General features: G+C 39.5%; 1 protein-coding gene across 1 annotated transcript in view; it reads left to right on the forward strand.

Moving 5' to 3' along the window:
- The window catches only part of SGIP1 (SH3GL interacting endocytic adaptor 1), a 181,935-nt gene that overhangs the window by 104,671 nt on the left and 59,639 nt on the right, over positions 1-17,625 (forward strand). Inside the window, exons 11-17 of the mRNA XM_075936181.1 lie at positions 913-924; positions 1,935-1,959; positions 2,722-2,773; positions 4,926-5,011; positions 5,715-5,807; positions 11,449-11,523; positions 13,623-14,078. Of these exons, the coding sequence (XP_075792296.1) occupies positions 913-924; positions 1,935-1,959; positions 2,722-2,773; positions 4,926-5,011; positions 5,715-5,807; positions 11,449-11,523; positions 13,623-14,078 (799 nt within the window). The remainder of the gene's footprint in view (positions 1-912; positions 925-1,934; positions 1,960-2,721; positions 2,774-4,925; positions 5,012-5,714; positions 5,808-11,448; positions 11,524-13,622; positions 14,079-17,625) is intronic.

Consider the following 17,625-nt stretch of genomic DNA (forward strand, 5'->3'; position numbering starts at 1 on the left):
ATAATGACTAAATAGGAAGGTAACAAAATATACTCATGGAGAAACTCCATGGGCCTAGAACTTAGTTACAAAGAAAAGCCAAAACATCTTTAAACAGTGCCAGATATCAGATCCCATACCCAACCCTGAAAACAATAAAGCCTAACGAAACTACCTAAACCTTACCCTACTTACAGAAAATGAAGAATGGTGCCTTGGAGAGAGAGACATGCTTGTCCCTCTCTGAAGCTGCAGAGGACACCCAGAGAGACAAAAGGGAGAAAGGAAAAAAACCCGAATTCCTTTGTCCCAGTTTGAAAGTCCCACCTTCATTCCTACTGGTCACTCCCACCTGGCTAGGTGTAGTTAACCCCTTAATCCCCAGGCTGCTGGCTAACCCTCATAATCATGACACATTGTATCTAAGGATAGAGGAACCTGGAGGACAACATGAGCAAAACAAATTAGCCCACCTGCTTACCCAGTATCCTAAGAGAGGAAAGGTACTTGTGAGGGGGTTTGTAAACTCAGAACTGAATTCTGAGGAGAAGAGCTCCAGTGGAAAGAGGGGAGGGAGAAGATGCTTGTAGAGATGCTTGAGTGAGGTACTTATTACACATACAGTTGGAAACTTCAGGCACCCCAGTAGACCTCTCCTATCCCAGTGTGATTGTGGAGCTTAGTGTTTATGTAGTTTACTCCCAAAATTGCTGTAGTTAGATTGTAAATCTCTACAATGACTATATAAAGCACGATCAAGGTAATCACCATTAATGAGCAAAGCACAAACTCGGGTGATTGTGTGAGAGTTCACTTTACAAAACATTGTATTTATTTAATTAAAAAAAAATCTCGTGTTACCCAAATCTTTTTTTACTGATCTGTCATTCTCTGACTAGGTGTCTGTTCTCTCTTCCTTCTTGCTGATCACAGAGGCGCAGCCCGGTAAGAGTTCTTACAATTTTATAGACCTCACAAGTGTTGTGAAAATGGATGACTAGTTGTTGTGGTCTGGTCTGGTTTATTTAGCCTTAAATCTCTTTTCCTAGGTATTTATAGTGAAGTAAATGAATGTAACTTTATTTGGTGTGAGCTTGTAATAGGTTTTTTTTTTTGGTAACTTCTGAATATGTCAGAAAGAACTCAATATACATATTTTGTTCAAATACATATGTATTGGTATGAATCACTCAGGGTTCAATCTAGCAGCAGTAGGAAAGTGTCATCGTTATGAGAGCAGGCCCGAGTTACTGGGCTGCTTAGTGTGGTGAAGTGTTGTTCTCACAGTCCAACATGGTGTAGAAAATCAAAAGGAACAGGTGCCTCTGGATAATTGCAAGCACACTGTGCTCAGCACACATGCTAAAGCCTTGAGCTGTTTGTTTTGGGACATATGGTGTTCCATGAGACCCTTCTGAAGTATTCTTCCAGAGCTGCCCAAGCCCTAGGTGCTACCTCAACAGGTGGTAGGAATAAATGAACATCCTGAAAATGGCTGCCATTCACATCAGTTGCATTTAGATATCTATTTCTTAACCATGCCCTCACCTTGTCTTCCCTGCCCTTCTATTCTCTCCCTCCTTCCCCCACCTCTTCAATCTCCATTGCTCACTGCAGTGGAATTAGAGATTAGCTGACTTTGCTGAGGATTGGTCAGGTTAGGTAGCACCACTGCTCTCTTCCATTTCCTCAGGAGTGCTCTATAGGCTTCTGGATAAACCTCTGTGATGTGTGATTCCACTGCTCTACCTTGATGAGTGAATGGGACTAGCCCTGTAGTGTAATTGTGTGTCATAAAGGTAATTACCAGTCAGGATGTTGGATTGGAGTCAAATTTCATTATTCCTTAGTATTGATGTTTGTCTTAATCAAATTCAGATGTCACCTTTGTACATGTTTTACGTATAAATTATGCTCACTTGGTCCTAAACCTTAGTGTCTATTTCTAATTCCAGGGTGCAATTAAAAGGAACTTATCTAGTAAGTATATACATATATATTTTAGCTTGCAGGAACAGATAGTATCTCAAGACTGATTTTTCTTGTAACCTCTAAAGAAGGCAAATTTACTTCAAAATATGTGTTCCTCTACTTAGTTTTCAAAGTACACTTAAACTTTCATTTCCCAAAGAATAAATCTTAAAGGAGAACTTGAGATACTGCATGATTAATGACTGAATCCTTTAAATGGATTTAGGATGCAGTGTGTGTTGTTGAACGGCTGTACATAGTGTTCCACCTTTCAATAATGTGATGCCTCTCACTGCAAAAGGCATATGGAGCATTCTAGGTTGGTGGCATATGACCCTGTTCAAGATGCTGATAATTAGAATGCCCAATATCAACAATTTTGTGTTTGAGACTTGTGAGGAATGGCAAAGGCAAAGCTAGTGCTTACACCTTTGTGCTCTCAACTCAGAAAAGTCTGCTTTCTCTGCAGACAACTATCCAATAGGCTTGGTATATGGCAACATACACCTTGAATATATGTATTCAGTGAATCAGGAGTTATACATATACTGTAAATCCCTGTGTAGAGAGAGATGAGATTAATATATTTGTATATATTGAGGAGCTGAATTACACTTTATAACTTTATTATGAATTGCGATCTCTCAGACTCTGACTTTTATGTCATAGTGTCAAGTTTAATTTTTAACATACTAGTTCCACATCTTTGAGTCATTCATGTGAAAAATTGAGATTGAGAAATGATCTAAATAGAAGTATCACATGTGACAGGTGAAGAAGTAGCAAGACCAAGGCGTTCAACCCCAACTCCAGAACTTATAAGGTCAGTATGAAAGAAATTGTAACTTTTAATCTAAATATTGCTTAAAGGTTAGTCAGATCCTCATGCCACAGATAGAAATGAACAGTTAACTTATTACCTAACACCCACAACTACCCTATGGCTGTGTCTACACTGGCATGAATTTCCGGAAATGCTTAAAACGGAACAGTTTTCATTATAAGTATTTCTGGAAAAAGAGCATCTACACTGGCAGGCTGCTTTTCCGGAAAAGCCTTTTTTCCGGAAAAGCGCATCTACATTGGCCACAGACGCTTTTCCGGAAAAAAGCCCCGATCGTCATTTTCGCCATCAGGGCTTTTTTCCGGAAAAGACTACTGTGCTGTCTACACTGGCCCTTTTCCGGAACAGTTTTCTGGAAAAAGGACTTTTGCCCGAGCGGGAGCAGCATAGTTTTTCCGGAAAAACAGCTGATTTCTTACAGTAAATCATCACTGCTTTTCCGGAAATTCAAGGGGCCAGTGTACACAGCTCGCAGCTTATTCCGGAAAAGCGGCTGCTCTTCCGGAATAAGTGGCCCAGTGTAGACACAGCCTATAAGTTTGGTTCATGAAAATAGGCAAAACTATCTAGATTTGATACCATTCTTGGTATCAACTTCAGGAAAGAAGCATTTATTTAATACACCATCGTTAGCATTTCATCTTATTTCCTGAAGTCAATCATAAGTGTAAGAAGGATTTTAAAAAGTAGAAATGCCTTCCATGAGACATAATTATATCAATATATTCTCCTGCCTCCAGGATCAGGATGACTCATTGCTCACCTGAAGAGTTCACTGTGAGCGTTAAGGCTGATGATAAAGTTTTATTTAGCTATATTTAGGTCCTAACTTGTGACAATTTAGCTGTCTGGTTATCCTAATGCCACATTTAATTTCACTGGTGGCTTTGCTGTGTTTCAGTGATGGGTATCTAAAGTGTAATTGGACTTTTGGACCTTTGGTTGAAAGGTCAATCAAATATTATATAAATGCTATTGATTGTATTTATTAATGATGCTTCCTCTCATGTTCACTATAACAACTTGGTAAAGAAATGTTCTTATCATAGGCATAATATACAAATTTTAATAGATATAGAAGCATACCTAAAGCAAATGCAAAAGTAAAGGCCTGCTGAGGTACCCACTCCATTTATATTAGTTTTTAAACTCATGTTGGGATAATATTAAACAATCAGGTCTCTTCTAATTTCTAATCTTTGCAAACTGAAGGGAAAGATAGTTAGGCCCAACATTTAATGTTAGACATCACCCTAAGGATTGTATTCTGCCACAGATGTGCAAGTAATTCATATCCAGAATAATACTTGTTTGTATTAACTGGAGTTATCTGTGCAATCTGTCTGCATTAGTTCTCTCTCTAGTGCCTAGTACCTTGTGTGGTATCTAAAAAAATCTAATGGGTCCATTGCCACCGAGGTCTGGCACTTCTGCTATAATACCACAGCTCCTTGTCAACTAAACTAAAGGTGAATCTTCATATTGGCTGTGTCTACACTGTACCGCAGTGTTTCCCAATTTTATTTGGCCACGGAACCCCTAGAGTTGCCTTAATAAAAAAAAAATAAAAAAAGGTCCCTGCTGCGTTTCGTTGAGCAAAAAAAAAAAAAAAAAGCCCTCGCCATGGCTCTGTCTCTTTAACAGGGGGTGGGGAAGTGCCAGCTCTTTGCAGAACCCTTGCTTTCGCTTCGCGGATCCCCAGGGTTCCCTGAGCACCAATTGGGAAACACTGCTGTACCGCATTGAAACCATGGGAGGGAGATGTGAATCTCATGAACTAAAAGGTTAGCATGAGCATCTCTCTTCAGAGAGGACAATATTAGCATTCTTCAGATTGTGCCAGCAGCTTCCATGTGGGTCAGTTGCAGTAACGTTTTGGTGTGTGCTGTAGCTTGCACCCCTGTAGTCCCTGTAGTCATCTTCCCTGTGGGTCAGCCACTAGCAAACTATGTAGTAAGACACTTAATCAATGCTGGCAGCAGTGTGGTGTGCTGTATGCATGCACATTAGTTAGCCCTTTAATCCCTCAAGAAGCACTGAGATGCTAACACCTCAGGACCTCTTTATCTTTTAAACCCATGTACAGTTTATTCCTTATATTCCTCATGCTAATATTTGTATTATCCTGCAGCAAAAAAGCCCCAGATGATCCTTCAGCTCTGGCCCCACTGTTTGGCCCACCACTGGAGACAGCATTTGCGGAACAAAAATTGGAAGGTATGAAAATCAATGGAGGGGTGTGTTGCTTGCTTATTTGTTTACTAGCCTGGCCATTTAAGAAAACACAAATGTTAGTTTGAAATAAGCCTTTTACAGTGAATTCTGTAATAAAGTCAAATGTGCAACAAATACACTTGATGATTCCCCCTGCCGTTTAGACATTGCACCCTGAGTAACTCTTATCCTGGCACAATTTACAGATCATAAATTGATAATAAACATTTTAACTAGTACTTCCAATGCATGCAAAGTAATTACTCGCTCGTGAAATAAAATCTCTTTAATGATCATTTTTGTAAGTATCTTACATTTCTGATACAAACCAAGGCATAGTCACAGCTCATAGGAGATACCCTCTGCTCCTGGCATAGGCCCTTCAATCCAATATAAACAGAACCACAAAGGATTTCCTGGAGTATCTCTCTGTTGAATATAAACCCAGAGGATACAATGTTCTGGTATTTTCCTTTGTGAATGTGATTTTCTGTATTAGGCAGATAGACTAGGATTTTGAAACCCTTTTAAGAGGAGCATCAGCTCAAGCCAGACACTGAGTCTGGGAGAAGCATGAGCCAATCCAAGAATATTTGTATCTTCTGTCTGGTAAAAATTGGCATTCATTATTAATTAGTGATTTATCTAATTGAAATTAAATCCTTTGTATTCCTTTGGTGCCTGTGATTTATTTTTGTGTTCTTAGCTCCTTTAGATCAGACTGAGATATGGGGTTTGGTCCAGCCAGAGAATTCAAATCTAGAGTCTCCAAAGCTACCAAGACCTTTTCCAACTGGAAGTAAGTTAAGTGTGGATTATCAGTCTGAAAAAAGCATATGTTTCATTTTTATTATTTGGTCTACTCTATACTAAGAAATTATCTCTAACAATGTAATCATGTAGCCAGTTAATTTATTTTTACTGGACTGACTTTATTGACAACCTACTAGAATGGAAAAAGGAGACATCTAGTTTAATAATGTATTTAGATGGATGGCTTTCAGAATGAAGGAGGAGACAATGCACTTCATCTCTGTAACATATCTAAACTTTCAGGGCTAAATTTGAGTCTTACTTATCTAGAGAGAGAGAGAGAGAGAGAGAAAGAAAGAAAGAGAGAGATCTAGGAACAAATACAGCATGTGAAGAATATTAGAGTGTCTGCTTGCTTTATCTCCAAGAAAGATTCCATTATTCTAAGCTTGATTTACAGTTATATCTCCAGAAGAAATCACAGAAATGTAGGACTAGAGGAGACCTTGAGAGGTCCCCTACTCCAGCCTTCTACACTGAGATAGGACCAAATATACCTAGATATTCCAAATGTTTGTCTAACTTGTTCTTTAAAATCTCCAGTCATGGGGATACCTCCTGAAAACTTATTCCAATACTTACTTGTCCTCAATAGTTTGAAAAATTCTTTCTATTATCAAACCTAAATCTCCTTCAGGTTAAGCCTATTGCTTTTGTACTACCTTCAGTGAACACAGAAAATGATTGATCACCCTCGTCTTTATAATATCTCTTAATGATTTAAAGATTATTTGCAGAACTGTGCTTACCCTGATGCAGAATATGCAGCTGTGCAGGGGACCCGAAAATTTGGGGCACCACTAGGTCTTAATGTCTACCTGTCTGCTTCCTCCTATCCCTGTTCTGTAACTCTACTACCTCCAGAGAAGATCTAGTCAATTTAAAAGAAAAAAAGGTGTGGCTGTCTATTAGCAGAACACTGAATCTGTGAAAGAACCATTCAAGTGATAATGAAGCCATTTAACAGGAATTTCCCAACCCCAGCTATCTATGTTTCAGAGAGGTAACCCTGTTAGTCTGATTCAGCAAAAACACAAAGTCTGGGTACCACCAGACTCCTTGTTGTTTTTCCCAGGTATATAGTGTCAGTTTCTGGATTTACTGTGTTAGTCTACAGGACCTTAGTTTAAAATTTGCTTTAAAAATCATTTATTAGTGTGTTGGATAGGGGCACCAGTTTAACACTATTTCATAGGGCCCCATAAATCTTAAAGATGGCCCGCAGTCTTCTGCCCAGTTTTTCTTAACTGTCCTCATAGGTCTGATTTGTTAAACCTTTTATCATTTTTGTTGCTGTCCTCTGGGCGCTCTGATTTTTTCCCCACATCTTTTTTAAAGTGTGGCACACAGAACTGGACAATGTATTCCAGCTGAGGCTTCGCCAGTGATGAATAGAACAGGACAATTACTACTTATCTTGTATATGGCACTCTTGTTAACACACCCCAGAATGATATTATCTTTTTAGTAACTGCATCACATGGTTGTATCATATTCTATTTGTGATCCATGGTAATTCCCAGATCCTTTTTAGCAGCACTACCACCTTGTCAGTTATTTCCCATTTTGTAGTTGTGTACAGGTTGTGCCTCTAAAATCTGGCACTCTCTGGTACTGCAACATCTGTGGACCAGAGATGCTAGGAGCCTAATGGCAGGAGGGCCAGCAGCCCGGCCACACTGGAGGAGCCCCACAGCAGTGCTGGGGCTGGCGCCGAGTCCATAGAACCCTGGTTGCCCACAGCATTGTGGGGCCGCAGAGCTGGGGGCTGGAGAACCCCATCCACCCACGGCAGCATGGGGCTGAGTGCTGGAGAAGTTCGGCAATACACGGCAGTACAAAGCTGGGCAAACCTGGCCACCTACGGCAGTGTGGGGCTGGAGAAGTCCAGCAGCATGCTGCAGTGCCGGGCTGGGGAACCTTAACTGCATGGTTGGGGGTGAAGAAGCCCACAGCAGTGTGGAGTTGGGGAAACCTGGCTCTCTGCGGCAGCGCAAGGCCTGTGCTGGGGCCCAGAGAACCCAGGCTGCTCATGGCAGCCCGGAGCTGGGGAAGAGGGGGCAGGCGGGCAGGGATGGCAGCAGCATGAGGGACAATCCAGCTGGGGGGAACAGAGGGGGCCAGAGGCAGGAGGCCAACTGGCATGGGACACGTGGCAGGGGACACCTTCTCCAGTCCTGCAAATTCTCTCATCCAGAACCAATGGTGCCAGACCAGGGAAGTCCAACTTATATTTGATTTTTTTCTTCCTGAATGTAGTACTTTGCACTTGCCTTCATTGAAGTTCAGTTTGATACAGACCAGTTCTCCAATTTGCCCAACGTTGTTTTTTATTCTAATCCCGCCCCCAAAGTGTTTACCACCTATCTCAAATCTGCATATTTTATAAGCATACTCTCTACTCCATTATCCAAGTCACTAATGAAAATATTGAATGATACCAGATTAAGGGTAGACTCCTTCAGGACCGCACTACATATATCCATGCAATTTGGTAGCAAACCATTGATAACTTTGTTCTTTGAGCAGGGTCTTCTTTCATCCATTTTGCACCCACTTTAACATAATTTCATCTAGGATGTGTTTCCCTAGTTTGGTTACGAAAATTCCATGGGACTATATAAAAAAAATCTTACTAAAATCAAAGTATGTTGCATCTGCATCTTCTCCTCATCACTAGTCCAGTATCCCTGTCAAAGAGGAAAGAGCAAAAGAAATTTGTAAAATGAGTAGAAATTGTTCTAAACCTTATTATATGTGACATCTTAACTACTCATTTAGTTTGTACTCTAGAAAATGCCAGCATTTTCATGGTTAATATATACAAGTGCAGTGCAATTCCATATAATTCTTCTCTGCCACTTTTTTCTGTACCATCTACCACCATGATTTTGAAGTAGAAATATAAGCCTTATTGCCAAGTACAAAAAAAACCCTAAATTTTTAACGTTATCTGGCATAAAAACTAGTTTATATACTGTATATTTGCAAATACTAGATTAATGTATATGCATGGGCATATTGTAGCACAGGCAAATGCCCTCCATGTTAACAAGCCACACAGTAAACAAACTGAACAAGGTTAGCCTGTGGAAAGAGACCTTCATAAATAACACTTGTAAAAAATAGTGGTAGTGGTATTTTCCAATATTGCTTGGGGAAGAAACCAGAGAGCCCCCTACTGAATGGCCCACATCGTGTAGATTTTACTAAACCTCTATATTATGTTTTCCAAGAAATAATGAGCACCAGAAAATACTGTGTATTCATGTTTATGTGCTTTGTCCAATCATAAGTAGATTTAATATATTGTTGTGCTCAGCTGTAAATCTTTCTTCCCTGTCAGTGTCACCTATTCTAGTCTCCTCTTCTTATTTTAATCCCCCTTTTATAAATTCTAATTTAATTTGACCCTTCCTCTTTCCATATAGCCCTTTCTTCTGTCAAGCCACAAAAATATAATCTCTTTGCTTTACATTACATCCTCTCTTGATCTGTTTCTTCCTTTTGTCTGCACCTCCTGAGACTGTTAATTTCACACTTACCTACACCTCATGAGATGTCTCACCGTTCAGTTCTAGCAAATCTAAAAAGGGTTTAAGTGAATTTTGGATGACTGTGAGCTAGTATGTGCAAACATCTGACATTTTGTCTAAGACAAAAGATCACTAAAGCCAGCTATAATTTTATAACTTTCTGGTTCTGGTCAGTATCAGGAAGGGAAAGCGTAAAGCTCTGCAAAAGGAAAAATAATATTAGGAAAGTTGTATGACGTTTTAAGTGTTTTTTTTTTTTTTTTTTTTTTTTTACTGTCAACATGTTGATTTCTTTCATGTTTTGGACAGAGGTTGAGGTCAGCTCTTTCACTTCTGATCACAAGAATGTTGTGGCACTTCTAAGAAAAACTGTGGTCTAAATTCTCTGCTTTTGGCCTGTATTTTCCTGAAGTGACATGTTAATTGTATTGTGTGATATTTATTTATATTTTCTTTGCTGTCTCTCCAAAATAATTCAGCTGGTTTAATTCATCATGTTCTCCCTTCTGCATATGCTACCTAGACACTAGAGCAGTGGTCTCCAACCTTGTAAAGTCTGAGATCACTTTTGGAATTTAAGTGCAATCCAGGATCTATCTCAATCCCAAATACCTTTTTCCCCACCCCTGCTCACTCCATCTTTCCTCCCTCCCCCATCCTTCCTCCCTTTCATCAGGCAGGGGCAGAGGGTTGGGGCGCAGGCTCTGGTCTAGGGCTATAGGATTTGGAGTGTGAGAAGGGCTCTGAGCTGACACTGGAGCAGGAGTTGGTGTGAAGGTGTGGGTTGAGGGTACAGGCTCTGTTAGGCTATGTCTACACTACAGGGTTTTTGTGCAAAAACCCGTGGACCGTCTACACCTCAAGTGTGTTTTTGAGCAAGAAAATTTACAGTAGTACTGCAGAACAGAGGGCTTTTTGCAGTGTAAATGTACCTCTTTCTATGAGGAATAATTTCTTTTTGCGTAAGAGTTCTTGCACAAAAAGGTGTGTGTGGATGCTCTGCAGCAGTTTCTTGAGCTAAAAGAGCCTATCAGAAAAAGCATAGGCATTCTGTGAATGGTCATCAGAACTTTCTTCCACAAGAATGTCCATGCAATCTGGATGCTCTCTTGCACAAAAGCACATCACTTTTGCAATGCGCTTTTGAGGTGTGGATGCACTTTTGCGCAAGAAGTTTTTGCAGAAGGTCACTTCTGCAAAAAACTTCTTGTGCAAAAACCCTGCAGTGTAGAGAATTCCTCAGGGAGTTTGGGTCTAGGGGTGCTCAGGGCTAGGACAAGAGCTTGGGGTGCAGGAGGGTGTACATGACTGGGATAAGGGTTCAGAATGCAGGTACCAGGTGGACACTGCTTACCACAAGTGGCTCCTGCATGGTGGTGCAGTGGGGCTAAGGCAGGCTCACCCCTGCCCTGGCCTTTCCACTCTCAAAAGCAGCCAGCCCCAGGCAGCCACTCACCCCTGCCCCCCACCTTCATTCTGTGAAGATAAAATACAGGGTGGGAGAGAGAAACAGCTCAAAGGCAAAGGGGAGGAGATGAGCAGCAGTGTGAGAACGGGCAGCTGAAGTGTTGTACTTGATATCCTCTCAACCAAACCAGTCAAGATCATCTGTCAGAGGCTCCAAGATCTACCAGTAGTTCACAATCTACTGGTTGGTGACCACTGCACTAGGTGGTAGGTGGTACTTTAGAACTACATTCATAGGTAATGTTAGAGATTTTATTTTGAAATGCTAATTTTAAAAATGGAACATGATTTGAGATTTTTACAGTAAAATTTATCTGAGACTGACTAACCATTTAGTGAGTTCCCCAAATAGTGGTGAGATACAGTAATTGCCCTATAATCATCATTTAATTATGCAAGACTTTTAAAATCTACCATGTTAAAAAGCAGTCACAGACATTATCTCTGTGTCACATTGCTGAATCTTGGGACAAGTGTGCAATTAATCTTTACCAGCTCTGTATCTTTGATGGCATAAAAAAGGGACACTCTGAACAGTGGGAACCTACAAAAAATTGAACACACAGTTTCTTATTAACTTAATGTAGCTCTTGAATTTATTTTTTCCTCTGACCTGTTTTTCAGCACCTCCACCACTTCCACCAAAAAACATTCCTGCTACACCACCTAGGACGGGTTCTCCATTAACAGTTGGAATAGGTAAGACTGAGGCATAATGTTTATTTGCTCATGACAGAAGACTGCATAAACATATATTGTGCATAACTGAGCATGATCTTGTAACTACTGACTCCAGAAACCCAAATGACTTCTGTGTAACTTCTTTATGTGTAAATGCTTACAAAATCAGGTTCATTCTGAGGAAATCTGCACAATGGCCATGTATTTGAACATATTTGTATATGTTTAACTCACATGCATTTTATTTTTCCTTTGTATTTCAGATGTTTTAGCATCCATTGTGTTCAAAATTATACCATCTAAGTCCTACATACAGAGCCCTGGGTTTTTGAATGATTTTGTCACCTTTATTGTCTATTGGTTTATTTTCTCTAATACTGAGCCATTATAGTAAAGAAATGTGGCACTAGTTCTAAAGTTATACCTGAAATTGTTATAGTAGCTCTGTAAATTGGACTTTAACTTTAATTTAAAATGATTTAAAGGTTTAATTCTTATGAAATATGGATACAAAACTAACATCCTTTTTCTCAGAGCAAATTGATGTCTGATCCTGTTATTCTTGCACCCCAAACTCCTGTTGCTTTTCAATGAGAGGCTTGGGTTCAAAGGCAGGATCTAATCTAGAATTAGTAAATCTCAGTGTTATCCATGCAGAGCTAACTATAATACAAATAAATATGTCTGGCGAATGAAATCTAGGCTACAGGGAATGCAAAAGGAATAAATGAGGTACCATATGTTGCTAGCAGAAACAAATTTATAATTAAAACCAGAACTATATGTTTGAATAAAGAAATGCCGTCATTGTTCTTTGAAACAGATGCATTGTATGGAAAACAATAGTGGTACTACACAACATGAACATAGAATTAAAACATTTAGCCACTTAGTTAAATAGAATCTCTGTCAATGAAAGTGCTCTGTTCATCAATATCTTTATTCACGCTAATGTATCTTCATGATTCCATTATTTATCTATGTAGTCAGATGGCAGTTGTCTAGCTGCATAAAATAGCATTCATCAACCAGAGCAAACAAAATACACAGCTGTGCGTGACTATATATTTGTTACTTTTGGCTTGCTGCATATTTCAGTATGTATATCAAGTGTGGTAATGTGGAAACATCTCCCTTTAAAATTGAATATATTTCAGTCCCTAAAATACAGTTCTCTAGACAGAAGATGGTTTTTCAAAAATCTAAGAATATGCAATAGATGTAGATGGATGTATACTGTAGGGTAAGTAGCCATTATGGTAGTGGTTATTCCTGGCCACTCTTAGGTTCAACCACCTTCTGCCACTGACTTTGTTACTTTGGACAGATTACTTTAACTGCTGTTGTTCAGTGTAACTCTTCAATAACTAGGTATAATGCAACCTCCCTGTCATGTGTTTAGGCTGGCTTAACTTTGAGATCTTCCCTAAAAGATGTTATACTGTGTAAGTGTCCAGTCTGATCATCTGTTTTCCACAGTAAGAAGGAAAAACAAAAAAATGAGTACTAGAGGACTATGTGGAATAATTTCCATTGGCTGCAATATAGCTGTGTTGATGAATTCTATTTCCATATTGGTTACAAAGCTAGATTTGTTCAAAAATAAATAACACGTGATCTGTGATGATTCAGTTCATGATTAAAGTTAAAAGTGCTCCAAAATAGTGTGTGTGCATGTATAAATATCCAGGTTATCTCCGTGAATCTGAGGTTACTATGCTATATGTGCATTTTTAATATTAGCAATAATTCACAATGTTAAATTATTTAGACAGTACCTAATGATTATTATTAGCCAATTATCTGTTACAGTAGGATGCAGATAAAATGTAAAGTAGTATACAAGAAAGATATATATGCTATCTAGTGCATGCTGTTTTCATACAATGTATATATTTCAATCCCATGTATGCTTTTGTACATTGGGCATATCTGTATTATGAAGATATTTTCATGTACATGAACTATGTCCCCAGTAATGGGTAAGAAATCATGCTTTTTAAGTACCTCTGCTGGAATGTAGCTGACTTTGCAAGCCCCATATAAATGTAGAATATAGTGCAACTTCAGCTATACCAATCAATATAAAAGTTTAAAATAAACTACTTTGACCACAGGAAGTGACCAGACAGCAACAGAGGTCAAAAGTGACAAACTACCATCAATCAATGACTTGGACAGCATTTTTGGTCCAGTATTATCCCCCAGGTCTATTGCTGTTAACGCAGAAGATAAGTGGGTCAATTTTTCTGATCAGTCCCCGGAAAACATAACTGCTGAATTGACGTCAAGGGAAAAAGTGGTGTCCCCAACTGTGGCATCAGAAATCCCAGCTGAATCTCCAGCTGTTGAAACCTCTCGCAATGTTCCATCACCTCTCAATTTAGAAGAGGTTCAGAAGAAAATTTCTGAGCAAACCCACGTTAAAGATGATAACTTAGAATCAGCTGCATCTCCTAAAGATTTTGGGTTGGGACAGAGAGCTACACCACCTCCCCCTCCGCCACCTACCTACAGAACAGTGGTGTCATCACCTGGACCCAGCTCTAGCAGTGGCACAGGAAGCACCAGCGGTATGTTTTATAGCTTGAGTGTGCTTCAGTGTGCCCATGAATGCCTTTTTGCTGCAGTGTGAACACAACTTGCTCTTAGTTGGCTTTTAAGCATCAGTCATTCCCTTTTGTTTGATTGTACTGTGCCTCCAGTGGCGTATTCTTTTCATCTAATGCTCTTGTGGTCCAAGTCAAGCTTGTGCCCTAGATATCATGTTTACTTTTACCCTGTCATTGTTGAGTGTCTGACATTCAAGGGGGTATTGTGGCTCTGCAAATCAGACACCAAGATGTAAATCTAGACATCTTTTCACCAATTATTGCATTTATTGCCTTGAATAAGTGCATGTGCTCTCCAGTTTGAACTGCTTTACCAGATATCCACCTGTGAGACATAGCTGCCAACAGCCCAGTATTTGCACAGTGGCCAACGTGTCATAATGTCCTCCAGGGACTGCAAAATGAACACACATAGTAGAAAAACAGACAAACCTTTGCTAAGTTTTTAGAAAACAGAACTGTCACTTTTTAAGTAACACAGGAAATTCTTTGAATTTACTATCTGCTCACATGAGATACTGACAGCACGTGTGCTGCCAAGTCACCTTAAAGGCTAACAAAGCCAAATAAACAGAAGCCCTGCAGATGTAAGTTGTGATGCAATAAATTCTCTGCTGTCTCTGCTGCTTCATCATCCTGAGTATATCCTTGAGAGTCCTAGATAGTGCGAGGCTGAACTAGGCTTTGATAAATGACTTTTAAAGTAAACACTGCAGAGTAAAATGTGCCTTTGTTTGAAGTTTGCTGGTTGATTGGCTTTACCAGTTTAATTCTAAATTGATATGCATTCCTTAGATCAAATTAACTTCTTCCAGGTTGGTTTGCCGACTGTCTTTCATGTCATTCTCAAAAGGGGTACAGTTGACCACTTTATTTTTAATGAATAAAGACTTGTCTACATAGGGAAATTTACTGGCAAAGCAGTACTGGTATAATTATACTGCTGGAAATATACTGGTACCTGTCTCCATATTGATATAACATCATACTCTAAACCAGCAGTTCCCAACCTTTTCCAGATGGGGACCCATTTTGACAATTCAGGAAGACTTGGTGACCTACGGCAATTCAAAAAAATGTGTGAATGGCTCCTTAAGAGCCACCTGGGGAGACACCTGGCGACCCTTTTGAAATATAATAGCGACCCATATTTGGGTCCCGATCCATAGGTTGGAAAACCCTGCTCTAAACCAACAAAAAGCACACTTTTCTTGGAATAAGAATGTCCATGTGGGAAGTAAAAGCAATATAACTATAGAGTATAATTAGACAGGTATAGATCGGCTGATCAACTTCCCCATGTAGACCAGCCCTAAGCAAGTCAGAAGTTATTGGTATGTGGAGAAAAAGAATCCTGTTTTACACTTGGCACTGAAGCTAGTGTAGAACATGTTCTTTTGAAATTGTTTGCATTAGTACATTTCCCACTTAAAACTAATTTTTTTCATAACTTTTATTAGGTCAGGGTGTTAATTTTATGTATAGGTGTTTTGTGGTGCTCAGCATTATAGTGTTTGTGAGCATGTAAAGCTGGAGAGTTAGATTTTTGCCTCCTTTTGGCATTCTTATCTTCGTGAGGCAGAATGTAACTCTCAATGAAATCCCTAAGTTGGAGGAGCCAGTTTTCAAATGGGTTTTTAACTAAACCAAACTTCTGTCCTAGAGGTGAACATTTCAGTGGTGGATTTTAATGTGTTGGGTTTGTAAAGTGCTCTGTATTGCAAGATACCAATCGCACTTCTTATCTGCTGGAGTTTGTGAAAGAGGGATGCTAGATCTTGGTGATATTTTTGTTTAGGACCAGCTGTTTCCCAAGTTCTGTACAATGCACACAAATACAGATGCTTCCTTCTTTGAAATGTTTGCCCTCTAAAAGTAGTCACACACAAGATGAAGCACCATTAGAAAATTCTCAGGTGGGGGTACCTCCTGTAAGAATTATAAACATCTTATAAGCACTGCAGAAAATTGGATTTGTACTAAGGATTTCCATGGGGGAGAGGGGAGAGTAGTGGCTTGGGGAACTGGGATAAAGAGTATGTTCCACACTTAGGCTATGTCTACACAGCAGAGCTATTTCAGGGTATCTCTAGTATGCCAAAATAGCTATTCTGCGTCTTAAAAGCAAACCTGTTATATCGAAATATAATGGACCCGCTATTCCAATGTCTCTGAAAACCTCATTGCACGAGGGACAAGGGACATTTCGGAATAGCACCTTATTTTGAAATAATATCAAAATAAGTTAAGCATATTGTGTAGCTTATTTCGACGGAAGGGTGCTGTGTAGATACACCCTCAGAAAGGGAGCATGGAACACACTTTGCAGATGAGAATGAAAGAATCTTAAAACCATTGCCACTTAGCAGTTCCTAGTGATGCCCATACTACTATAGGGAAAAGGGGAATTCTGAACATGCTGTATATATGGCCATTACATAATATCTTCCTTAATTTTGCTGTGTTTTTGACAATCCGTCATCTTTTCCCTGATATTTGGTTGTTAGCACTCATGTGTGAGTGACCATTGTCTTGTAGCATGTGATCAGTCAGCATGTGTCTGACCTCCTTGATAATGCTGATGTAGGAAGACACTCCACAAGAATATGGGATGTGAAGTGCTTTGTGTGACTTTTAAAGGGCAGCAGTTGGGAGGATATTTACCATTGCTGAAGGGCAAGTTTGATAGCTTGGGTTTATATAAGTCCCTTCTCTTCTCATTTCAGCCACATCCTTGTGTTCTCCTGACATGTTCTAAAATAAGTAGCTCTCCAAATTTGAACAGGCCTTGCTCCTTCTCCATTCCAAATTATTTGGTGATATTCCTTTGAGTCTTACCTGGTTTGCTATGCTCTGACTAACTGGACATTCAGGTTCCACTTGCTTTGGGATATTCTCAGGTCACAGCTGTCGCTAAATGTGTTGTCCTTCTATTCCTGGGGAGTCCCGGAAGCTGTGGGGTTTGAGAAAAACAGCAGGGATTGCTGGTTCTGCTCAGACACCAAAATAGAGGCTGGTTGGAGGCCATAAGAGGAAAAGATGGAGAGGTCCTTCTCTGAGCCATCTGTGTCTTAAATAGGATGGTGGAGGTAGTGGAGACTTGGCTTCCGTTCCTTATTTGAGGTTAATGATTGGGTTGGTTTTTTTCATTCCAAATTCGTTGGCTAATCTCTATTTTTTAACCCTTTCAGTAGTTCATTGAGGAAACACACATACATACTCACACAAGTCTGAGCTGCATATCTATTTTTTTAATGTTTTTGCTTATGCTATACTTTTAAATAGAGTAATGTCAGTTGGATATGTTCCAGAGCTGTAAAATAGTTTGATTGCAGAACATTTTTTAAAGGCAAAGAATTCTTTAGCTCTGCAGATGTAATTGGATTTTTGTAGCAGAGGGATTACATTTGGTTACATGTTGATTAGTGGAATTCTGCTGCATTCAGTTGGTGCAGAAAGTGATATAGAAACACAGTGGAGTTCAAAGGATCCTGAATGTTTCAGGAAT

This window comes from Pelodiscus sinensis, chromosome 9, assembly GCF_049634645.1.
Source record: "Pelodiscus sinensis isolate JC-2024 chromosome 9, ASM4963464v1, whole genome shotgun sequence".
Taxonomy (NCBI): Eukaryota; Metazoa; Chordata; order Testudines; family Trionychidae; genus Pelodiscus; species Pelodiscus sinensis.